The sequence below is a fragment of the Melospiza georgiana genome, chromosome 8 (assembly GCF_028018845.1).
Source record: "Melospiza georgiana isolate bMelGeo1 chromosome 8, bMelGeo1.pri, whole genome shotgun sequence".
NCBI classification, from domain to species: Eukaryota; Metazoa; Chordata; class Aves; order Passeriformes; family Passerellidae; genus Melospiza; species Melospiza georgiana.
In genome coordinates, this window is record NC_080437.1 from 737,941 (window position 1) to 764,136 (window position 26,196).

General features: G+C 47.4%; 1 protein-coding gene across 1 annotated transcript; it reads right to left on the reverse strand.

The window, feature by feature from the left end:
* Positions 1 to 423: 423 nt before the first annotated feature.
* LOC131086294 (prosaposin-like) lies at positions 424 to 23,331 on the reverse strand. Its single transcript, XM_058029241.1, is given in 17 exon segments — positions 424 to 2,724; positions 3,246 to 3,353; positions 3,872 to 3,952; positions 5,519 to 5,670; positions 5,815 to 6,001; positions 6,195 to 6,296; positions 7,081 to 7,194; positions 9,767 to 9,823; positions 10,336 to 10,479; positions 11,206 to 11,403; positions 11,652 to 11,777; positions 12,472 to 12,546; positions 13,978 to 14,111; positions 22,801 to 22,932; positions 22,935 to 22,989; positions 22,992 to 23,216; positions 23,302 to 23,331. Coding segments are annotated over 17 exon segments (1,956 nt in total). The 3' UTR covers positions 424 to 2,688.
* Between the last annotated feature and the right edge of the window lie 2,865 nt (positions 23,332 to 26,196).

Below are 26,196 nucleotides of genomic sequence, written 5' to 3' on the forward strand. Positions count from 1 at the left end.
GAGAACTGCCCCGGGGCCACGTGACAGCACCTTTGAATGACACTTTTATGCTTTATTTCTCTGCCTTTGACTGACATTTTTACATTTTATTTGGAGCCGAGCAGGGAATGAGGACACAGGGGAAGCCACATTGAGCGCGAGTCAGCAGGCAAGGCCGGTATCAAGAGTCCCTCTGCGAGGCAGGATTGCAACACGGGGCTCTTGCCTCACACCAGGCGTTGTGTTTGTCCAGGGAAAGGAGGCAGCAATCCCAGGCAAGCCTCTTCCACCTGCAGAACAAAGGCTTGATGGGACACGCAGCATAATGGGAACTGAATCCATTCAGCCCCAGATTCCTTGGGATGGGCCTTCTCCTGGCCCTGCAGCCAAGGGGAACCTCAACAAGAAACTCTGCCACGGAGAAAAATGAAACACGGCAACTTATCGGTTTACAGAAGTTTTTATTGTTCATTAAGGAAGCTTTTGTGCAAAAAAACCAAAAAAAAGACCAAAAAAAAGAAAAAAAAATCAAGACCATGTTCTTTAGAAAGCAACTGCACAGTGTCCCCCCAGCATGACTCAAGCAGGTCGGGTGCCACAGTCCACAGGAAGGGAGAAAACTAAAGGGACTCCTAGCAGCAGCAGCAGCACAGGACTTCCCCTGGCTCACCTTGCCCAGCATGAATCCTACTAAAACCCCAGGAAAATAAAACCTTCCCACGCCCCTGCCAGGCTGTCAGTGCAGCCCCACCTCCCCCAGGAAAGACCCACACCATCCAGGTTAAAACACCAAATGCCACACTCCGTGCCCTGGTGTCACACAGCCTGTCCCTCCAGGGCAGCACTGCCCGAGGGACAGAGCCCATCTGCCATCTGCTCCATCTGGGATACACCACCAAACCACTGCACAAGCCTGCCAGGACAGAAAGCTGTAGGTATTTAATGTCTTTAGGGGAAATTTTCCTCTTTTTTTCCTCTTCTATAAAGCCATGAGTGCTTCAGCGTTCAGGAGACAGGGGAGAACAACCTCTGTTGCCATCTGCCAGCACTGCCCAGGCTTCTACTATGCACACAGATCAACTAAAGACCTGCAGTCCAGTGGTTTTCCAATGACAAATACTCTACTTGCTGCTACAGCATTGTTACTGGAGCTCCTGCACGCCCCACACACCACAGGAACAGCAGGAGTTACCAGAATCTTTCTGAACAGGGCTGGAATTTTCAAAGCTCCACATCTGCCCAGCTGCTCCTTCCCAAAGGTCTGCTCAGAGCTACCTCAGTGCCCCTGCTCTGGGGATTTACCTGATCAGAAATGCACACCCAATGCAAGGTCTGCCCCAAGCAGCACAAGCAGGATCCTCACCCCAAAGCCTGCCATGCTCCCAGGGTAGCAAGCCTGCCTTGAAGGCTTTTTTTGGGGATTTTAGGCCATTTCAGCGGAATTTCAGAGAGGTGTGAAAGGCAGGCTGTCAAGTGTGCCAGCAGAGCTTTAAATGTCTCCTCTAGTGCTCCTAGCACCTGCCATCTGTGCTTGCTGCATTTCACAGCAGGAATGGGAGCTCTGGGTAACAATCCATACCTGCAGTTACTCAGCAGGGCGTCAGGGACAGTGGGTGGGCAGCAGTGGGAGGTGCCCCCAGGCCTCACAGCACCTCTCAAGCTTTAGATGACTGAAATATGGTGTGAGAGGAAAAGCAGAGCAGGGAACAAACAGGTTACAATGAAACCCGTTTTTCCACAGATTCCACCCTCGGTGCTGAGCTCCCTCTGACATGCTCCCAGCTCCTGCTGGCTTGATCCTCCTCCATCTGCCAGTGCCAGCTCATGCTACCTCCTCAGCACCCAGCTGGCTGCCTGTGGGAAGCTCCAAGACCAAGCAGGATTGAGCAACCAGGATAAGGAAAAAGGGAGTCATGCCTCAGGTACACCAGCATGCTTCAGGAAACTGACATCCCACGGGACTGGGCTTGGCAGCAGAACACCCGTGCTGGGGCTGAGCAGCCCAAGGAAATCAGAAGGATGTGATCAAAGGCTGGGGGAGGGCTTTCCTTAGCTAGAACAACGCCACGAGCCACAAGCGTGGTCACTCAAATGCAAAAGGCTGATCATTCAAATGCATCTTTTTAATTACCAGTGACTTGGAAAGGTAGCAGGGCACACAAAGCCCACTCCTCTGCATCTGCAGAGCTTTGAAAATTCCAGCCAAAAGGATTCCCAGATTCAACATTATCCCTTAGAGTTCCCATACACAGAAAATAAACATTCCAGCCAGATGTTAAAAATGCAAAGCACGTAAAACCTTCCCAATGCTGCCTACAGAAAGACATTTGAAAGTTTAGCTGCTATCTTGCTCTTTTTTTAAAAAATTAAAAGATAAGAGCCTTGTCTCATTTCACAATCTCTGTCATTCTTCCCAGCACATAAACACTTCAGCCTACCAATTAAAAAAAAAAAAAATCTACAACACACTGACTATTTTTAGGAGCATAATGGGTTAAACTGTACAATCAGAAGTATCTTTGTTAAGTCAACAATGAAAATCTGATCCTTCAACAGCAGCACTGCTACAGAAGAGTTACAACAAAGGAACTTGAAGGTCAAATTGTTAATGAGGCAGAGAGGAGGGACAGGTGAGATACAGCTCTCTGCCAACCTCGGCCCACATTTCCTAAGAGCCATGGCAAACTTTCAGAACTGGAAATTCTTCTTTTAGTTCCACACATGACGTTTGCAGTGATCAACAGCCTAAAGGGGGAGAAATAGCTGATATTAGTGGAAAAAAGCCAGTTTGCAAACGAGCAGTTCAACACCTCATCCTGAGCCAAGATCTTGGGAGCAAATCTGTTTTTCTTAAAGTAAGGGATTTCAAAGAGGACTAGAATAAATAACATCCTGAGCCTCAGCAGCCAGGAAGGAGCTTTAGGAAAGAAGGCTGATGACCCTTAGCCATTAAGGCCTGGCACAAAAAGCAACACTGGAAGCCAACTTTTAGAGCCTGCTGAGAGATTGTGACATGGTCTGCTGGCTGCAGGAACACTGACTAAATATAAAGCTGACACTGTACCTTACTATAGATTCTGAAATACTGGCAGACAGGTGTGGGACACAAAAAGGAGAATAAAGTCAGCTTTGAGAAAGCTAAGAGCTATGAAACACCCTCTAATCAAACTAGTACCCTTTTGAACTGGAGTTCATCCACTTTGAAGTAGAGTAGAAGCCAAAACTGGCTCAGAAGGAAGCTGGAGGCACAAGGCAGCTTTACTTACATTGCACTGAGCAGCAGTGTCCATGTTCTTACACCAGTAGCCTGGACCCCAGACACAGGCATCATTCCCCAGGAGAGGCTCTTTAGCTGACTCACACACTCCAAGTTTCTGGGAAAAGAGCAGCAGCACAGTCAGCACCTTCCCAAGTGCACCACGAGATGTCCAGTCCAGCCTCATGGCTGAGCTTGCACCTGAGGGAGTGTGGAAGCTGCCCTGAGGCAGCTGCAGCAGCTCCCACTGAGCTCACACCTGCAGCTGAACCAGCAGCCAGGCAACGTGAGCCAGGGCAGGGCTCAGTTACGGAACTCCTTCGTATCAAGTTTGGAAAAACAGATCTTCTGGAGGGGGACCTTTCTCAGGAAATGTCACTTGGAGGGCACATCCCAGCCTGTCACTGAACCCCAGCAGTGGATAACTCCTGGCAGTCTGTCCTGCTGCCTTTCTGCTGCTGGGCTGGCAGTCACACAGCTGGCCATTCAGGCAGCCCCAGCCCTTGCACAAGGGGCCTGCTCCAAGCATTCAGCGTGCTGATTTTGATTCCAGCAGAGTTTCAGCTTGCTGGGCACTGAAAGGCACCCAGGACTGTATCAGAGCCTGCCCTCAATAAAACCAAACTCAATACTCACAGTGCAAACAAAAGTGGGATCCATCACCTCTGCCAAGAGTTGCACAACCACGGGTTCATACTGCTCCACAAACTGCACACACTGTAACAAAACACAGGGTGAGAGATTCTCCTGTGGAGCCCCTGAAAGCAGAGGAATGTGTGGGCTGCAGCAGGCAGGCCTGTGTGCCACCCCAACACCACACTCCACAAGGGTAAAGCAGAGGCCTGAGCTCTGCACAGGAGTCAGGCACTAATCACACAACTACAGCATTGTTTCTGCCAGCTCATACCTGCCTGCAGACACACTGTGAGGAGATAAAGGGTCACAAGGAAAAGAACCAAACAGGACAGGCTCTGGGAAAAGAACCAAGCAGAGGAAGCTTTGACTGCAAAGCTTCATCTCTGATCGTGGAGATCACGCCTGTCTCAAGAGGGAAGCACACAGAACCAGCTGGAGACAAACTCCCTGAGCAGGACAGCAGCAAGGACTCCCAGGCACTGGGACTCGAGTTATTCCCTCAGACAAGGCTGCAGCAGGAGCACAGGCTGCCAGAACAGCCTCTCTCCCTCTAGTGGAGAGCTGGCTCCAGAGCTGGGGAAGATGCTGCTGCTCTCAGCAGAGACAAACAGCACCAATTAATAAACCAACCACAGCTATTAAACAGCCTCACAGCAGGAAGAGCTGTTCCACAGCTGCTTTAAGCCTCTACTCTATCCCCAGTAAACTCACAAGCAGTTGCCACTTGCTGACACTCAGCAGCCACCTAATAAGATTTTCAGGTAAATCTTGATATCAGTGGTGTAACAGGTGTCCCACTGGAATTACACCAGCCTACCTTCAATTACTTCATTAATCCCCTGAGCAGGATCAGTGTTGAGAAAAAAAAAAAAAACCTTCAAGTGTTCCCAGCCACTGTTCTCAGAGGATTTCCAGGCAAACCTTTCCTGACTGCAAATTAGTGCAACAATCCAGGCAGTCAATTCAGAGCCTTAAAGCAGGCATCTATTCAAGGGCCTGCCAACTCCAAGGATGGGAACTGAGCAAAGCTAATCCCCTGCACCCCAAACTCCTCCCAGCCTTCAGCAGAGAATGCTGTTACAAAAACCAGCAAGAGAAGTGCTCTCTAGTTTTCCCAAACACTCTGCAAGATGTCCCTGCCTATGGCAAGGGGGTGGAATTAGACAGATTTAAGGTCCTTTCCAACCCAAAGCATCCCAGGATTCTGTGTTTCATCCTTCTGCTCATCTCCATCTGCCCTGCCCTGACTGGAAGGCAGGCTGCCACACAGCAAGGTCATTCAACTGCCCCAGATCAAGCCTTTGCTCCCTTTTTTTGTTTGCTCTACTGGACAGGAGAAGCTGCTGTGCGTTGATGCTAATTAGTACAGGGAAAAACCTGAGAAGGATCAGGTTGCTGGACACAAGCCAGTTCCAGCTGCACCTGTGGACAGTTTGTCTCCAGCCAGAGACAAGGCATTTGGCCAAACACAGAGACCTCTGTGAGGAGTACCTGGACATTTATAGCAGAAGCAGAGACACTTGAGAGACGGACCTAAAATTAGCATATAGACAAAATGTCAGATGAAACACTCAGAAAATGAGGTTGAGCTTAACTGTCAGTGTTAGGACCAATGTATACACCAAGACCATGGCACAAACGCCTTACCTGCTCACTGACAGACTCTGGCAGGAAGTGACAGACTTTTTCCAGCAAAGCTTCAATTTCAGCTGTCGTGGCATTCTTCTCTAGCTCTTTGTCTGCATAAGCCACCACCATCTTGCAGATATCACAGAAGCCACCTGCAGGTTTCACCACAACTGAGAAGGGAAATAAAAAACCAAAGCAAACATCAGTGCTTGGGTAAAGAGAAAGAAGGAGGCAGTATCAGCAGTGTCCTCAAAAGAGATCTCATCACAGGTGAAGCAGCTCATTTTGAACACCACAGACCCCTCCTCACCCACCTGGCTGCTGGGGGAGCTTGCTGGCTGCACAGCATTTCAGCATGGCACACACAGCTTCAGGATTTGTTGCCTCCAAGAGCATGTCAATCACAGCCTGGCCATAGACCTCGATGAAGTCCTTGCACTGGTCCTTGACACTGCCCGGGAACAGGCGGCACACCACCTCCATCTCATGCACAATCTCCTCCTGAGGCACAGGCCAGGGGGACAAAACGAGGGACAGAGGTCTGACTCAGTTTACAAGCACACCTCTTGTGTCCCACCCAGCACAGAAATGTTGCTGTAGTGAAAACAGGCAATAGAAGTGATTTTCCTTCCCCCTTCAGTGCAGCCCTGTCCCAGCCAAAGCTGGAAGGGTACAATGCCCACCCCTCACACACCTCTGTCTTGTTGCTCTCCAAGAGGCCAGTCACTTCCTTCACCATCGTCTCACAGATTTCACACAAGGAAAAAGTCTTCTCCTTCTCTTGAACTGTGGCCTTCTGAGAACACAGAAGAAGAAATACACACACAATAAATCAGCACTGCACCACATTTGACAGGGACAACTCCTAACAGCATTTACCTAGCTGCTCACTTTGGGCTGTATTCAAAAGGTCACACAGAACCCAAAACCAGCCTCAAAGGACTCAGTAAAAAGCCTGTCTGAATGAACAGGCATTTTTTATGACTAATTTTAAGACTACAGCCCCAGGCTGTACAAAGAGTTGAACTCCGCAGACACAAAGCAATAAACAATCCCACAGAGACAGAAGTCAAGGGAAATATATAGTGGTTTTTAAAATACATTAATGGAGGACAACACTTCCTAGAATTGAGAGCACCCTCCTGTTTGCAAAAATACCCCTTGGAGAAGCCAAGGTGCTTCTTCAAACTCAGAGCTTCAGCATTCTGACTCTGATCCCTCACCTGCACATGCAGAGTGCTGCCCCATCTTTAAAAGGGATCACAGCATTACTCCAAACAAAGAGCAAAACTCAAACTGAAAATTTACATTTAAGGTGTCATTCAGAACTGCTGGAACAAGAGTTCTCCTTTCAGTCCTAAAGCATTACCTTGTTGCTCTGGTTCAGTGCAGGCTCTGCTGTTCAAACAAATCAATCAGCTTTCCTACTTCACAAATCAGCATCAGAAACAAGAAAAGGCCAGGAATTTATATGCAGGGAAACTTAGACTATTCTGTGCATGAAAGCTCATCTTTTTCACCTGGTTTGTCACACTAAAGCAAAAAGGAAAGGAAAGCACAGTACAAAAAGCCCATCTTACCTCCACAATTTCCATTTTCACCTCATGAACCACCTGAGCGGGCACCAGAGGCTGAAGGGGAACAGACTTCACAGAAGGACAGAACCCAACCATGGCACAAATGTCCTTGGGTTGCTGGAAAGAGATGTGGAAGCAATTTTTAAAGACTAGAAGTCTCTGCCCTTTCTACAGAGCCTGTGAGCAGGCACAGAGAGCAAAATTTTGATAGGCTCCAACACAAAGTTTCATGACTACTTCTACTTCAAGTATTGCCAAAGCATTTGGTAAGGTTATAGGCAGGACAGCTACTGGATGGAATTTAGCAGTTCCTGTTAAAGAGGAAGAGGTTAAAAACCCCATTTAAAAAAAAAAAAAACCATGAGCCCACACTTTGCAAGCCCTTCAAAAGGAGTTGACTTAAGAGCTACCAACACCAGAACAAGCCACCAGCAGCATCACATCAGAGCTGCATCCACAAAGCTGCTCCCCAGCTTCAAGTAATCACAGGAAAGGCCAATTATCCTGACTTCAGAGTTCACCCAGAAGCTGAGAGAAATGCCTAGAAGAACCTCTTTCCTCATCCACAAGCTACCTTCTTTAAAGCTGCCAGAAACATCATGTTCTGCAAACAGAAACAATTTCTCTCATTACTGAACACAGCCTACAAGAAACAAAAGTTGAGCTTGTTAAAACCCAAGGCCAACCATTTGTACTGCAACAATTGAACTTGCAGTGTTCTCACAGTAAGAGAAAACAGCAAACAGGAACCAAGTCTGTAAAAAGGTTTCCTTTCTCAAAGAAATACTCTCTTCATGCATTTCTTTTTTGGAACATACATTACTAAATGCACAAAGAAATGCCAGACATGAGGCAAACTGCTCTGAGGAGGACACCCAAAATGAGATAGGCTGTACAGAGTGAGACACAGATCTTGCATCTTCTCACCTAAAGCTAGAAAAAGACACCCTTGGTCCTCCAGGTAGTTAGAAGATCACATCTCACCCTGCTCCAAGCTTCCTACAGCAGAGGCTTATCCCAGAGTTAATATTAACACATCATGCCACAATCTCATGCACAGGCAGAAGCAGCACCTCAGAGTCACTGTGCTGCTTCAGACCAGGCAGCACCTTTAAGTCAAGCCCTTTGGTTCATGCACTGTAAAAAGCAGTTCCAGGTATTAATGTTACAGCAACACCCACATACACACAGGTTCCCTCACAGAGGGGTGACAGACACAAGGTCCCACGGGACAGCTTCAATTAAAAGCCCAAATTGCTCTAGGAAGCTTTCACCTTTTCAGTTTGTATACTTCAAACATCTATACCATTGTCCTAGATTTAAAGGTTAACCAAGGAAAGAGCTGGGGACAGCTTTGCTCAAGCCCTTTGGAGCCCAGAGTTTAAACCAGCAGCTGCCAGGAGCCACTGGCATGCTTGTTCCACATCTATCCTTCTTGTGTAGGAGGGAGGATATTTTCTGCTCTACTGACCAAAGCATAGTCAAGTTGAGATCTTGGTAGCACAAAGTGGTATCTGGAGCTGAAGTAGGAGTGATGCACTGGAGGAAGCCTTTAGTCTCTGTTTTAATCACATAAATATCCCTTGTATCTGCCAGCACTGAGCACAGTCACACCAAGTGTACAGCTAAGAGAGCCAGAAGTGAACTACAAGGCCTTTAAGAGCAAAGGGTGAACTACAAGCAGGCTATCACCACAGGCAAGTTGCTCACCTACCTGATCCTTCTGTTGGCAGGGGAGATTGGAGACAGAGGAAGAAAGGAGAAATTGAAGATAACAGTTAAGAGAAAAAAACACATCAAGCACTTGGAACTGCATATATTCTTTGCACAAAGACAATGGAATATGACACAGTCCCCACCCCAAAGATCCTCAGCTCCAGCAACTCGCATTTAATTGCACAGTGCTAACCAGCATTATTCATCTGCAGTTATGAAGGCATCCTGGGCAAGACTACCTCCAGAGAGTCTGGCCAACACTCAGATGCACACAAGGTGTGGTCATATCCCAATTTCAGCCATTAACAACACACTGCATTGCAATGCTGAGAATGAGAAACTAAGTGCTGTTGGAGCAAACATTGACTTCCCCCTCAAATGTTTAAGAATAGGATGAGCTTCTAAGAGCCTGTGGCAACTGGAAACAAGGAAAGGCCACTATGTTGCCCAATTCAGATTCAAGTCAGCCAGGTATTCACCTGTAGCTTGTTCTGTCACCTGTGGCATCCACAGGCTGCACTCAGGAAAGGCTTAGCCATGTTTTTTGAAGTCCCTCAGCTCTCTGGACAAAGAGGTTATTAATTAATGAAACTAATTTTGCAATACTGTGACAAAGCCAACTCTTATGTCCTTAACACAGTATTTGGGGGAGGGGGAAAATGGTGTAAGCACAGGACTGAGATTAAAGAATATAAAGGAACATGTGTAATGTATCTTCATATTTCAAAGGATTAGAGTGCCTTTTGCACTGCAAAAGTGATTATAAAATGGAAGGAAATGTGCTAAAGAAAGCATCCTGAAACTGAAATTGCTATCGAAAAAACACAAAGTTCAAAGCATTAACACCAAGACTTAGAGAGCAAGGGCCCTCCCCAAAGTTTTACTGCACTGCACGTTTCCTGTTTCCAAGGAAGTTAGCTACACAAGCCAGAAAAATGAACTGAGAGCAAATACTGCACTCTGCTGATCTTACCATGTGCATCATCATCTGGATGGCCAGGTCAGAATACTCAGAGATGTAGCTCTTGCACTGCAGAAAGTGGGAAGAGAAAGCCTCATGACTACCAAACCGCTTGTGCTGTAGAGTCCATCTAGAATTTTCTAATACATCTCAAGGTATTAATTTACCTGCTCTACTGCATAACAACAGGTCTTTTAGAGCTTGGCCCAAATACAAGATGGTATTTCAGGTTACAAAACTGCTGCACAGGTAGCTGCTTAACCTTTTCTCTTCCTCCCAGGACAAAAAGGCCCAGCCCCTATTGATACAACCCCATTACCCACCCAGACTATGTTTGTGGAAAAGGCTAGAAGCAATCTGGAGTCCTTCTCCTGCTCCCCAGTCCCACACACCCCACCTAACTTTCCTGACCACAAAGTTTACAATTTCAGTGGCGGTATTGTTACACTGCGTTAACACATGCTGCAGAATCTCCTCTGTGATACTAAATAGAGAATATGATCGGGGGATTAAGGCACTGAACAAACTGTTTTATGTTTGCTTGCAGGACCAGAATTTTCCAGTCAAAAGGGACAGTTTACCATATCAGACATGCCAGGTCCCAAACGGTCACACTCCTCCTTGGCATGAGCAACCAAGGATTTCACAAAAGAGGAGTTTGTCTTCACAGCCTCCTGAACATCAGTGACCAGCTGAATGCAATCCTGGCACACATCCCCACTGGCCTGGACAAAGAGAGAAAGGAAACTCAAGCTGACACAACTTCACATGACATGTTTCAGAAGCTCCTGTTACTACCAAGTTTCACAAACCATTCTGAGCTATGTACAAACCTTAATAAATACTCTGGAGAACACTTTGAAGCCTCAGCTAGTAGGGAGACAGACAAGCCACTGCTGTGTGTGCAGCAGCCACTAGATGGAGATTAGGTACCTACTTGGCTCCAAAGCCAAGATAATAGTTAAGATACCCAATCTTCAAATCTTTTGGTTTTGTTACAGACCACAGAGGGGAAGTTTCTAAATCTGGCATTGATCTTACCTGCTCCACCCACAGCAGCTTGCTCTCAGCCCACTCACTGCTCAACTCCCACACCCTGGCTTGCTGTCAACACTCAGCCTGTGCACCAAGTTCATTGCCACATCTATTCCCCTTTGTCACCTATTTGTTCTTTTCCAATCCAGTCTGTCACCCTTACATTCAGAGACAAATGCATCCCCTGAGGGGCACAGCTAGCAGGTTGCTCACCATATGGGAAGAGCTGTTCTTCCTGTGAACCTTTGAACCCAAGCTTTCTCTCAGAAGAAATTTTGTTTCCAGCAAAATCTGCTTGATTATCACAGTCCTGGATGGCAACAGCACAGCACAAGACTTGCCTCTGCAGACTGCAGAACTTAATCCAAGATTATACAAATGGTCCACACTAGAACAGCCCTCAGTCCTAGGCTTACCTTAGGCTTCTGCTTGGGCTTCTCCTCCTGAGGGTAGAGGAGAAGAGGCACGTTAGCCATGAACGGGGATGCCAGCTCAGAGAAATCCAGCTCTGGGATCTTGTTGGTCTGCAGCTGCTTCTGGAGCTTCATTGAGGCAAGGTGCTTCTGCAGGGAGTGGCACAGAGCAAGGGCACTGCACACGACCTCGGGTTTGTCCTGGGGGAGACAAGATACACACACAAAGCTCCAAACTGATGTCACTTTTAAAGTTCAGAGTAGAGAGCCATTCAGCTGAAACATGGTAAGACAGGGAAATTGTTTCATAGCAAGGAAGGAGTCTTCAAACTAACAGTGCCAGTGATCCACAAAGGATTCATATGCACAATCCGAGGCAGAAGAGAAATTCTGGCATCAAGGGGAGCACAACTTTTAAGACCAACAGCTGAAAATTGTTATCTACTTACAAGCTCCTCCTTGAGCATATCCATGATTACTGGTAGGTAGGAATCCACAATTTCTTTGCACTCAGAGACGAGGCCTGGGTCAGGAAGAAACTCGCAGGTCTTTTCCAGGTAGGAGCGGATCTCATCCTATCAAAGATGAGGTGAGCAGAGATGGATTATATCTCTCTCTCAAATGCTCCTTCCATTCCCAGAATGCACAATACAAAGCCTGAAACAAGCTCCTCAGACCCAGGTAGATCCAGGTGGCAACAAGCAGAACTAGAATGAGTTCTACACTACAGAGACACATTTTCCCCAGTTCTGGAGCTTCGATGGGACCCTGCCACAGCACAAACATGTCACACTGCTCGTGTGGCCCGCACAGCCCAGCCCTGCCACAACAGAACATTTACCATTAAGAGGAGAAAGTGAACTTCTGGGCTCATGGGACAGTGACTTGCTTATACAAAGTACCCACAGTCTGACAAAAGAAAAAGGGAAGCAGTGCCCACAAACCAAAACAAAGGGCAGCTGTTGTAACCACCCACTGCTGGAGACTGCAGTACCCCACCTTCTAATATTGGTGCCCCACTGGTACAAGAACAGCTTTATTAAGTATCTACGGTCAATCAGGGATGTGTTAAGGCATGGGAGGCTCTAGAATTTGCTAATTTCTAAACCAGCAGAGGCTGTTTAAAAGCCCTTCCACATGCACTCCAGTCCCTTTCAACATCTGCTGCTTATGCTAGGAAAACACCACAGATTATTCTTCCACCCCCTCACCACGAGACCTTGAAACCAAACAGTGTTTTGGGATGAGGAGAAAAGGAGCTTTGCTTACCTCAGTGCCATTATCCTTTATGATTTTGCCAGCAACTGTCACAAGCTCCTTACACAAGTCACAGGGAATACTGCTCTGGAGAGAGAGGCAGAGAGTTACTTGGAGAAAGAATTGAGTGCCTCTAAGAGCAGAGTGTGAACAACAGCACAAACAGCAAACATTGCATCTGGAATTAAGGAAGAAAGGTGAGGCCAGGGTGGGGAGAGGTATTTTTAAACAGAGTGAGGCTATTTCAGGCATGTCCAGCTACAGTTTCGTCAGTAAACCAATGCTGGATGAAAGCTGGCATGCTAGCACTTGTTCATTTCACCTCCTCCCAGTCCCTTGAAATACAAAGTTGATTGCCCCAAGACACCTTTACCTTTTACCTTTTCCTTCAGAGTTCACACTTGCTAGAAATCTCAGAACATTTCAGGCTGCTTCAACCATTGCAGCTGTACTCTGACATTCCTCCCTTCCCCTGCTTTTCCTGAAACTGAAGTATCTCTGCACAGATATAGCCAATGTGGACTGAATGCATCTGTAAGTAAAACACCTTTTTCTCCCCTAGGAAACTGTGAAACAATACCCAAACTACAGCTGCATCTAGTAAGGTAATGAGAAAATGATGTGTGTATGCACTGCATGATAGGTGGCAATGTAAGAACTTAGCAGACAGCGATCTGCAGATGGACATTCCACTCAACGGGAAGATGAAGGGGCCACATTAATCAAATCCATTATCTATTGGAAAAATGTACTCAGTTCAAGTAATTCTCCCATCTCCATAGAGGTCATGTAGCTGCTGCCTCAGTAACAATCTAGTAGAGTGTGCTGCAGTGAATGAAATGTCATTTTAGGGACACCTTGGAGACAGCAGGGCCATGCATTACAAGATACAGGCTTGAACTGCTCCTGAGAACCTTGTACTCCCCAGCACCACTGCACTGAGTGCCTTGCCTGGGAAGCCTGCTGCATATTCCAAAGCTGCATTTCAGTCATCTGCAAGCTCAGGCAGCTGCTTTCCACTGTGCCTGGTTGGTATTTCCAAGCCTTTCTTTAAACTTGCAAAAGTTAAAGAATATGTATGGGGCATCAAGGGGTGTTACTAAATGTAACATTTGCACTATTATTTTCTGTCATGCCTTCCATAATTTAGCATATGGTGCACCTTTCAGGGAATTTTAACCTTTGAGAAAGACCAAAACAAACACACAGCCTTTTCATAATAATTGCTCAAGTTCAGAAAAGACTCCTCTGAATGAGGAGTCAGTAATAATGCAGAGGAACAAGTGAAATCCACTAGCTCCATTCCATACATTGCTGGGTGGTTGTGCAACAGGTCACGGGAGAAGTCAGCAGACAAGTTGTGCAAGGCAGAGCAGTGAAAAGCAACCTCCATCCAGCACCCAAATTAAGGCGCAGCAAGCTCAGCAGAGCCTGATGCAGCACTTAGCTCCCATCAGAGACTGGGGAAGCCTCCCTGAGCCCAGGTGGGGCTGGGGGCTCTCGGAGGCCGGCACTTACCACGGCAGGCTTGCTCCAGACGTTCTGCTGGCAGTGTTTGAGCGCCCCGCACTGCGACGCCGTGCGAATGCTCTGGCACCACACCTCGGGCCCCTTGGCACACTCCTTCTGCCACAGCACAGGGCTGGCCACGGCTGCCGGAGAGAGCAAACTCAGTCAGCCTTCCCAGGGGCCTCAGTAACCACCTCTTTATTCACTGCAATCCAGAAACTTCTGGCCTGTCCCAAAACCAGGTTACAGAATCAGAGAAAAAAACAAACTGGAAAAGGTGTAAAGGTTGAACTTCCCGAGCCTCAGCACCTCAGGAGTCTGCTCCCCCATCATCCACCTTTGTAAAAAAATATTAAAATCCCAAAATACCAAACCTCACTTTGCTTAGCACACAAGAACTACCAGATGATTTGAAACACCAAAGCTGCTCATTACAGAAATTTACCCTACATACAGCTATGTCACAGACATCTTTTATGAAAAATCCTTTCCTTAGGATTTTTCCTCCTGAGAAGCTGGGAGGCCTCAGGAACAAAATGTACACATTGATTATCTGCTGCTGTGGAATGCAACAGGTGCTTCTGGGAATGGTGTCATGTGGTTGTTTCTAATTAATGGCCAATCACAGTCAGCTGGCTTGGGCTCTCTGTCCGAGACACAAACCTCTGTTATCATTCTTTCTGATTCTATTCTTAGCTAGCCTTCTGATGAAATCCTTTCTTCTATTCTTTTAGTATAGTTTCAATATAATATATATCATCAAATAATAAATCAAGCCTTCTGAAACACGGAGTCAGATCCTCGTCTCTTCCCTCATCCTCAGACCCCTGTGAACACGGTCACACAAAACCTCACTTTGCTTAGCACACAAGAACCACCAGATTAATTAAATCAGAAAAGCTGCTCATTACGGAAATTACCCTACAGACAGCTGATTCCCAAAGCTGCAAGCTCCCTGCTCTCCTGCCCTACTGGCACTTCAGCTCCGAGCCAGCCTGTGATTGCTGCCTGCATTCCTCCTCCCACATGAAGCATCCTGTTCTCACACAGCCAGCGAGAGAGGGAGGACAGATTCGAGATTAGGAGCCACAACAATGCACACACTGCATGCAAGACTGAAGAGCAGGTACAGACCAAAACACTGACCATAAACAGAAAGCTTGAAGAATGTTCTTAAGGAATGTTCTAGCATACTTTTGAAACCCACTAAATCTATTTAGACTTCCTTTTTTCTCTCTTGGTTAGGTCTTCAACTGCATACAGAAAAATCTGTGGGGGTGAAAAATGTACCAGTCCTTTTTTGGACGTTCCATCCCATGTGGGACTGCCATGCAAACTACAGAGCTTTCAAGTAAGATCCAGAATATCTTCTCAGGACAGTGTTGGTGAAGAAATGTAAAGTATCTGCACTGTGAGCAATCAGTAGGACGAGTGAATCAAATGCATGTTTCCACTGACTTCCCAAGCTTTCAATTTTTTTAATTGTGCTGTCTGGACCTGTTTGCACTTTACAACTTCTCCCAGTGTCTAAATCCATCCTATGTGTCAGTAAGTTTGCTCAGGAGACAATGCCCCACATTGCAGTAACCAATCAAGAGATGACTCCTAAAATCCTACAGGAGGCAGCCTCCAAAGAAATCCACCACACTAGTCCAAGCCTACAAGGCACTGCTGCCAAACTTCACAGAAACAAAAAAAAAAAACACAAAATAAAACAAAACATAAACCCAACCTGCTCACACCTATTAGCTGGACAGGTGTTGCCTCTACATCAATGCTGTTTGCACTTCACAAAACCCTGTAAAATTGCTCTGTCAGCCACGAGGCAGGAGTTCAGGCGTTCCATTCCTATGAAGCTTGTGGCGATGTTACAGCAGATGAACAATCACTTTCCCATTTCTCATGCCTTGCTGTGGGCCATTAGAGGATCGATTTCAAGCTGAATCACCAGTGCATCTACAAGGTACACGGGCATCACTCACCAAACAGCCAGATAAACACTGCTTTATAGGTGGCACTCTGCAGCCTGCTCAGCTGTTGATTTATAAAGCCTGTTTGCACTGGGCTTCAGAGGAATGACCCATTTATTTTAAGAAAAACGTGCTTTGCACGCCTGATTTTTGTCACACAAGAGCTTGAAGCCTGTCACCGTCTCTCCCAGTAAAAAGCTTCATTGCATATTATCCTTGAGCAGGGAGAGTGCAGCAGTAAGGCTTCAAAGCCCCCAATAATGTATGGTTAGCAAAATATTTACAGCCTATTCCAAACTCCAGCATTATTGATCTGCAAGCCCTAAGAATAGTTAATTTTCAAAGCCAGAGTGGCCAGCCAAAGAGCTGTCAGCTCTGGCAGGGTGACAATAAACAAGAATACACTTGGTTGAGGGAAAGTTATTCTTCCCTTTCAGATCCTGGCACTGAACAGTGGTGGGAAGGCTCTGGAAGGCAGAGTCAGGCTCTGAATGAAGTCAGTCAAGAGCTGGAGTTTAAACAGTGGAATCAAGGATTCCCAACTTTTAACCTATGCCTTTATCAAAAGACAATTACTCCTCCTCCATTGAAGCACACTGTAAACTACAAAACTGAGCTATACAACTCCCAGAACAGTCCTTCCAAGCAGTCTCTCCAACTCCTGATTTAGGAGAGTGTTTTAAAGGCAAATGGAGGCATTCACGCTGTAACTTGCCTTGCTTGATCAGGCTCTTAGTGAGCTTTCAGGGTTTGTTTGATTATTTTGAGATCCTGTCACTGCATGACTTTTCAGATCTGAACCAGCTTCAGCACAACGCCCTGCTCCTTCTTCCTCACAGCCTCAACAATAGATCACTATTAAGTGATTGACAAAAATACCATGTTTCAGAATTATTTTCAGCTATCAGCTTCGCTGGCCGTGTGTCAAGACAACTCTAAATTTTAATGTTTTCAGCACAGATCTTTCCAGTCAGGCAGTGAGTAAGCAGTTTTGTTTGTTAAGGCCGCACATGGCTGGCACATTTCAGAGCAGCTACAGAACAAAGATAACACACACTCATCGTGGCTTCCTTTCTGACACCTCCCACAGTGACTTCAAACGTAGTTAAATTCTTACAAGTTTGTTCTGTACTCTGGGAAATTTGTTTGAAGTATCGTATCTAATATGAAAGGATACACCTCCATTGCAACAGTATCCACCTTCCCTTTCTGAATATCCTGGGAAAAACAGAAAGCTAAAAAACTCTGGATTTATTCAGATCCTGCAGGTTCGGAAAAGAATAACTGGAAAATCTCTACTGTTTTAGCTTGCTCTCCTATTACACTATAAAAAGAATTTTCCCTCGTACATTAACTTATATTACAACAAAAGTAAACATGCCAGTGAAGTGTGTTAAGACCTTGTGCTGTCTCAGAATAAATAGTTTTAACTCTCCTCTCCAAACAGCCTTTGCTACAAAAAGAGAAACACCTTAACAGGGTATTTCACATCCCCAGAGTAAACAAATAAAGATAAACCCAAGGGAATTACCTGCATTGTTATCTTTGGCATCTCTCTATTTCATATATTGTTCTTTACCTAAAGTCATCCATTTTTAATGGATTTCTCCTTTCTCTGTAGATCAGCTCTCAACAATCACATATCATGCTCACCCTATTTCCTCAAGTTCTTGAGGAACAAGTTCACTGTTTTTAGAGCACCAAACAAGTTTATCTGTGAAGGCCAATGTGTTCCTTTACTCGTCCTCCTCACTGGTTTCTCCCTGCCTGAAGCACTTCAGATGTGGCTCCTTCAACAGAAGAAAAAAGAGTCTTTGCTTTACCAAGTTTGCTGTAACACGCAGACACAAATTGGGGAAGCAGAGGGGATGGCTCCCTCAGAAAATATCACCTTTTCCACTTGGCTTACAGAGCCCTGTGTGTGCAAGCACAGCCCAGCTCTTCACCCAGGAAACAGGAAGCTAAAAGGAAGGAAGCGTGTAATGGCTGGATTACCATTCTGCAAGGACAGCCACAGGAAAACTGCCAGGCAATTACCTGTCTTGGAAAACACCTCCCCTTCCCTCAGGCACTTGTGTCTCACTCTCCTTCCACAGAGAGCCAGTCTGGATTTTGTCCCCCAGATTCTCAGAAAAACACCTTAAGAAATCCCCTCCAAGGCTGCACTGAAGCTACAAATGACACTTAAAATTTAACACCTTATATAAGGAAAAGGGATTCTGAGGGGCCAGACCAGACTCCCTAAAGAGCCAAAGGAAGAACCACCCAGAACACAAAGAAATTCAACCTGAACACTCCAGCCTCCTCCAAACCCAACTGCTAGAAAAACCCTTGGTTACAGACAAATTAACCTGTAATTTGGAAAAAAAAAAAAAAAGAAACCCAAGGAAAGTGCTCAGCTGCTGTTCAACTCAATGGATTGAAGTCAAATGTGAAGATCATTTAGTTTGCTGTCAACTCTCTTGCTTTTTGTGTGTCCAGTAGGTACTAACCTATTCATCAGGAAGGCTGTCATTCCCAGGCTGTCCTACTTTCAATGCTAAAAAGCATTAAAAATTCATTATCTCCCAGAGACACCACAGAGCAAGCAAAGGCATCAGCCTGTGCCATCTTGCTCTGCCAGTTACTGACTTTTCCTCATGTCCTTTGCCACTAGCAGAAACAAAGTGTGTTCAAGCTAAAGAAGTCAAGAGGGATCAACTTCTCTTCACCAAAGTTTACAAAGTGCCAAGAAGTGAAGGAGGAGTGACCCCAACCTGAAGTTATCTGAAAGGCTCAATATTCCACAGCTTCTGTGGTCAGTTAATGAGAAAAACTTCAAAAGTTGTAACCACATCACACACCAGTGACTCTTGAAGGGCCTCTGAGGCAGTAAAGTGACCATAACATTTGAGGGATTACAGGCAATTTGAAGAAAAAGTGGAAGAATGCTGTTACCAGCATTCCAGTTACAAATATCCTGTCCAATACCTACTGAGGGAAAACTAAACTTGAAACATTTCTAACTAGCACAAAGGGCAATAAAAGAGCTTGGAGCTAACACCACAAGCAGGCTCTTCCTCAAAGCTGGGAACTCAATTCTCATTTTGGCACACCGCCTCTGCCTCAGGTGTTCCTAGGTGTACTCTTCCCTAGAAGAGAAGCAGTGTGTGTGGGTACAAGCAATCACAATGAAATTAAAGAGAGCAGAGAACTGGATGAGCTGGGACAGTAAAAGCACCTCTACTGGCCCAGAAAATTGTCCCAGGTAACTGCAAAGGCTGCAAAAGAGTAATTTCCAAGTTGGCCAGGTGCTGCTTGAGATTTTCCTGCAGCAGAACCAGAAGATTCTGGACATAAGTGGATGTTCCAGGGCACCTGGTAGTCATCAGGAGTAAGTGGCCCCATACACTATGCTAAGATAATTCCCAAAAAGTTATGAGCAGCATTTTTCCCTGCAGCAGATGCCTGTAAAAATACTCTAAAATGTTTGGGGCATACTTGTGGTCCATCTCCATTCTTTCTGGGTTTGTTCTGAGGGTGTTTTTTTTTGGGGGGGGGGATGCAGGACACAGATTTCATGGGAGTCTCTGCAGCAATCCTGTATTTATCATTCCTTTTCCACTAGACAAATATATCCACGGCACAAAGACTGGGAAAATCTGCTGTCAGGCATCTGAAACCAAACATTGCCTCATGACCAAACACAGAGAAGCAGTGCCCTGAAATACACACACGCACTTCAATGTAGCCTTTTTAACTGCAACAGGAACTCTGACACTTTAGCAGCAGCAAACAAATCGCATTTAAAAGCTGCTCCATTAAAAAAAAAGCAATCAGGAAAAACAAAGAAAGAAAAAACAAAGTCTCTTTTCATGTCAGAGTTCTAAGGCCCCAAGCTGCTTTGAAGAATGAGATGAACAGGAGATACTGGAACAAACCCCAGGAACAGATACAGAACCAAGATGTGCCTGCATTTTACAGCAGAAAAGCCTTCCCTGAAATAGCTCAGCTGCCATCAGGTGACACATCCAGCGCTGCTGACAAGCCCCATCTCCCCAGCTCCTCCCTCCATCCCCTCGGTGCTGGGGGCTGCAGAAAGGCTGCCCGGGGCTGGCTCGGCTCCCCAGACACAGCCAACAGCCCTTTCTATTTATACCTGCCCGGCAAGCAGGCGGGGCACGGATTGTGCAAGGGCAGGTTTGCACAGGGCACATGACCGCTGCGCTATCAGGGCGACAGCCTGACCGTGCCTCGGAGCCAGCTACTCCTCCAGGAAAACACTGGCTTTATTTGTGTATTATCACAGCAGCATTTGGGTCAGGAAAACACCTCCAAGATCACCGAGCCCAAGCTGTGACCAATCGCCACGCTGCCATCCAGACCAGAGCTGACATTTCCTGAACACCTCCGGGGCAGCCCTTTCTGAGAAGGAATTTCTCCTGATTCCCAACCTGGACTGACCCTCCAGACCCTTCCCTGGGCAGCCCTTTCTGAGAAGGAATTTCTCCTGATTCCCAACCTGGACTGACCCTCCAGACCCTTCCCGGGGCAGCCCTTTCTGAGAAGGAATTTCTCCTGATTCCCAACCTGGACTGACCCTCCAGACCCCTCCTCAGCTTCATTCCCTTCTCTGGATGTGCCCCAGCACCTCAGTGTCCTTCCCGCAGTGGGCACAAGACACCTTCCCCTCTTCTCCTAATTTAAAATCTGCACCACTGGGCTGCTTTTTTTTTTTTTTTTTTTTTTTTTTTTTTTGTTAGAAACCACATTCACAGCAGAACAAGCCTGCAAACTACAGAGCAGCCCAGTTACCTGCTTCATCCATATCCTCAAGAAAATTTCAAGCCAGGCTAATTCAGCTCACAAATTTCCTGCCCCCCCATACAATCTGACCAGCGTTTCCTAGAGGAATTACACATTAACTTGGATCTGCCTTCCTTACAAGGTTTTAAGTCTACTATTTTAGGGGAGGAGGGACGTGGAAAAAAATCATATCCTCCAAGTTTTTACTTTCCACTCCCAGCTTAACTTTTAATTTAGCAAAAAGGGTAGGGGAGGAAATGCTCAAAGAGAAACTGAGTCCTGCTTTAAGAGCACACCCTGCCTGGCCTCAAAGACAAGAAACAATCAGAGTGCACATCAGTAGTCCGGAGATGCCAGGACCTGTACACCCTGCTTTAATGCCTCCCTTCAAGGGAAGATGCACAGAGGCCCTGTAAGTAGGTCAACCAAAAACCCTCACGGCCCGCCAGGCAGCCAAGCAACTCCATTAGGATCTGACATGGGTGGCTGGATGTTTGCACAGCTGATCAGCCAGCTGGGCAGACAGAACGGTGTTTGCAGCAAAATCTTCGGGGAAATCTGCACGGCAGGTGAGGCAATGGGCGCCCAGAGCCCTGGTGAGAAAAGACAGCTGTTTATTTGTGTAAAAACAGTGGCTTCTGAGGACAAACAGGCCTGACTGGTCTGCTGCTGCCCTCAGCTGCATGACATGCCTTTGGCAGGTAGGCCAAGCCAACCCTCACTGCTGAACTGGTTTCTCATTACAATTTCCCTGCGCACACTAATGGGAAAGCTGGTGGGTACTTCAAGGTGAAGCCTTTTCACTTTCAGAGCCCAAGAAACTGCAATGGTTTCAGCCACCTGGAAGCAGTCCCAGAAGGAGTGGCAGGTGATGGCAGCTAATTCAGCGCGGGGCAGACTCGGAGGACACTGTGAAAGCACATGAACACACAGAGGGAAAGCTGAGAATTGCTCTCTTGCTTCCTGCCTGAAAATTCTGAGGTAACCCATTAAACTGTCCACATATCAGCATATTAAATATTATCAGTATATCTAGGGGAAAGTGTCCCTTGTCCTAGGCAGAGGGTTGGAACTAAATGACCTTTAAGGTCCCTTGCAAACCAGGCCATCCTACGATTTTATAACATTACAACTACAATAAAGGACAAAACTCATGTACAATCATGAAAAATTTTACAGGATTATTTACTGTACTGTGCCAGCTGGTTACTCCTACGGCCTTTAAACAGCCAGTTGGGCTTCTTTTTTTTTTTTACTTTTGAAATGGTGCAGGTTAAGCTCGTGAGCAAATAAGCTTTAATATTAAATGGTCTAATTTAGAAGAAAATTCTGCAAGTAAAAGTGGACATCACTGCATAAATCCTTACATTTTGGGCTTTCTAGCTAGTGCATCCCACAGCCTAAAGGCGTATTATTGCTCCCCAGACTATGAATCATTTCTGTCAAGCTTCTGCAATGTTGTAACCTCGAATCCTACAGCTAAAGGGAGACCATAATCCATCCCCCGTCACTTTCACCCTCAGCAACAACAGGTAACGAGACGGCGAGCAGCAACACCAGCGGAATTTTCCATGGGGAGCAGGAGATCCCAACGCAGAAACAGCACAGCCAAGGCAGCCTCCCGCCATCCGCAAGAGGATTAGCAGCCATCTATCCCCGAAGCGGCGGAGATAAACAGCGCTGCTGGCAGGGAGACAACAAAATCCCTCCCGATGTCCCCAGCAGCCTGGGCTCTGTGGGACGAGGGGGCACAACCAGAGCGCTTCCATGGGGAAAGCATTTATTTCCCCACCAGCAGCGGGAACGGCCGGATCCTCACGGGGACTCCCCCCTCTCCCTGCCCTGGGGCTAATTTTGGGCGACTCTGCCCCCTCCAAACACAGTTTTTCCATCACAGCCACCCCGAAGGCGCCCTAGAAACCCGCACTGCCCTCACGCTTCCTCATCGCGGCTCCCTTATAAACAGCCTGAGGACCGGCCTTCGCCCCTCGTCCCGAGCACGCTGGGCGCCCTCCCCGAGCCCACCGAGGCTCAGCTGGATGGGGAAGGGGCTCGGCAGGCGGAGGGCAGCGCTTACCCGCGGCCAGGAGCCCGAGGAGGCTGAGCAGCCCGAGGATCAGCGGCCGCGCCATCGCTTCCCCCTCCGCGCTCGTCTGCAATGCGGCGCCCCCGGCACCGCCCGCGCCCGCCCTTATATAGGGGCGGGGCGCGCACGCGCCCGCGCTGCCCCGCCCCCCGCGCACGCGCAGTGGCGGGACCGGGGGGCGTGAGGGGCCGGGGCCGCTGAGGGAACGGAAAATGGCGGCCGCGAGTTTGTGTTCGGCGGTCGGAGCTGCGCCTCCCCAAGCCCCCTGCGGCCCCCGCCACTGCCAACAGCGGTGTCTCGCCGGGAAGAAATAAAGGCTTCAAGGCGATTTTCACCTCTGCTGCCCTGAGGCAGTGGGAGTCCCAAAGGCGGGAGTTCCCCCCACAGACCAGCCAGGCTGGCAGCGCCTGATTGAGGCACGCACCAACATGGAGACACAGAGTTAAGGGGTTGGAATGCACCTTTTCCGATCCAATACCATGCACTTCCCACTGTCTCCCGCCTGGCTTTGAACAGCTCCATGATCGTGCATCCACAACCCTCCCTGTGCCAGCGTGTGCCAGTGCCTCAACCCCCTCCCAGTAATAAACGTTTCCTCCTGATATCCAACCTAAATTATCTCTCCTTCAAATTGTACCACTGCTGGCGAAGAATCTCTCTCCTGCTTCCCTGTGGCCTCTGTGAAAAATTTTTGCAAATATTAAAATGAATATTATATGTGTTGTGTTAGAAAGTAATGCTGTATTAATTTCCTTAAGTAGTGTGTTACATATAGTTTTAGGTTATAACAAAATGTTAAAATCACCTTACATAGCACAGTTTCTATTTTAACATTTTTTTATAACCTAAAACTATATCTAACACGCTACTTAAGAGAATTAATACAGCATTACTTTCTAACACAACACATACAAAATTCATTTTGATTTTTGTGAAAAGCCAATCAGAAAATACGCGTTTTTCACACACTGATGCAGCTAACTGAAAAAACAAACTAACCCAGAAGAAAAAGAAAAAAAACAAGCATTGTTTTCCTGACTGGATCAGCAAACTGAACCAGCTCAGCTTCCCACAAACTTCTCCCATCTAAGGAGCTTGGTGTGTGCCCAGCTCACCTGTGGGCACCTTCCAGGTGCTGCCCTTCATCTGAGGACACACATTTTTACCTCATTAGGGCCTTACCTACATGTTCATTTTTCAGGTCTCACACTTGTGTATAATATTTAAGGTTTACTCGCAGCACAGGGGTCAGGAGGAAGTGGATCTGTTCTGTTTCACTTTTTCCTGCTAACACACATTTCTCCTTTCCTTATAAGACCCTTTTAAAAGGCCAGCTAAGGAGCCCCAGTTCCCATGATTTTCTTCACAAACCACATCAGGGGAACTTGATGCTTGCACGGAGCCTTTGCCCCTCCACAGGAGTTTCTTTTGAAGCCTCCAGAGTCTCTGCTATCACACCATCAGGTTCTGGGGCAATTCCCAAACTGGAGCCGGGTGCACCCAGACTGAATCACCGGGGCAGAAAGCCACCCCCAATTTTGGCCAGACTAAACAAGCAACCTTTACCCAGGCTCTAAAGCCACCCTGCCCAGGCAGGGCTCAGTGTGCTGCCCTTATCTCAGGAGTGCACACAAAGTGTTGACGAGGCACCTCCACCTTCCAACCAGCAGCCAGCTCCTAACCTGGGAAAACACAGGCCAAAAAAAAAGGAGCTTTGTGAAGGATATTTAACAGGAGGTTAAGTAAGACTGTCTGGAACAGGAGAGCTGTTTCAGCAGGCAGGGTGTTTTTCTTCTGGGAGCTGAAGGACAGGGGGAAGGAAGGAAGGAAGGAGTAGCTTGGAGCCAGCAGGTTCTACCCCCAGTCTTTCAGCATTTCAGGCTAGCCCAGGTTTTCCTGGAGATTTGCCAATTCCCATTGATTTGGGACTCTTTTTTTTTTTCCCCCTCTCTCAATATCTGGCATTGACAAATTGTCTCCATGACACAGCTTTCCTGGTCTTGCCATACCGCCTGCTAGTTTCCTCATTTAAAAATGGAATTAATAAAGTGGCATCAAGAGTTCAAGCAGCAGCTGGCTACTGTGAACGTTTGGAGGAGAGGGAAACTCCAAAGGATATCTCAGCCTGTTGGGACCAGATGTGACACTGGCACTGAGGGCACGAGCTGCAGCCACTGTCTGCCTTCCACCTTCTGCTTTTGCTGAGATTTGGGGTTTTCCTGCAGATAAACCTCCCAGATAAGGCTTCTCAGGAGGGATCATTGCCCGCAGTGCCACACAGCTGAGTCACTTGGCTGCAGCTGAGGAGAAGCAGGCCTTGCCCAGCCCAAACTCGGTTTTCAGCCCCATTTTCTGGGAGCCATGTGCTCGGAGTGGAGAAAGCGAGCAGGAGGAGCCAAGCCAAGCGAGGGGCTTTGCTGCACGCGTGACTCACTTGGCAGCTGCCTCCCTACCGACCAGTCGGGCTGGGCCAGCACCAGGGCTGGTTCTGATGCTCGCTTTTGTCTCGCCTACAGCACACAAATTCCTTCCACGCCACCCCGTTCTGTGCTTTGCACAAGTGGGGCACGTGAGGAATCCCTGTTTGGCAATCCCTGGAGGCCAGCCAGAGGCCCCTGCAGGCTCTGCTTTTGCAGCCACGCCAGCTCTGCAGGAGGAGTGTTCTCTTTGCAAAGAAAAATAACCCAAAACAAGCCAAATAACTAAAGAGAGGCATTTTCCACAGAAAGGCCTGCCTTTCAGACTCTCTTGCATTTCCACTCAGGCTGCAGCAGGAGGAGGAGAGGAAGCAAAGCCAGCCACAAATTACAGCCTGTCAGCCTCACGCAGAGCCTTGAGCACGTTTGAAGTGATTCCCCAGAGGGTTTGGCTGGTGGGTCCTGCTGGAGCGGAGACAGACACCCCCACACAGCCACCCTTCCTCACCGCTGGGCTGCAGAGAAGCAGCTCCTGCTCTGACACTCTGCCCAGAGCACGTTCCAGTGGGATGGCAGCGCTGCAGCTCAGCAACGCAGGATGACAAGAGAAGCAGTGTGTGTGGGTACAAGCAATCACAATAGAATTAAAGACAGCAGAGAACTGGATGAGCTGGGACAGTAAAAGCACCTCTGCTGGCCCAGAAAATCGTCCCAGGTAACTGCAAAGGTTGCAAGAGAGTAATTTCCAAGTTGGCCAGGTGCTGCCTGCTGAAATAGCTCTCCTACCTGCAGCAGCCAGGGCATGCAGGACTGACCCACTCCTCCTGGCACACACACACAAAACCAAAAAAACCATCCCTGACCCACAGAAACAGATGATTCTTGGCTGGATCAGAGTTGCCAGAAAAGCAGATGATTCCTCCCAAATACAAGGGAATCAACAGTGCAGCACCAGCTCATCAATGTTTTA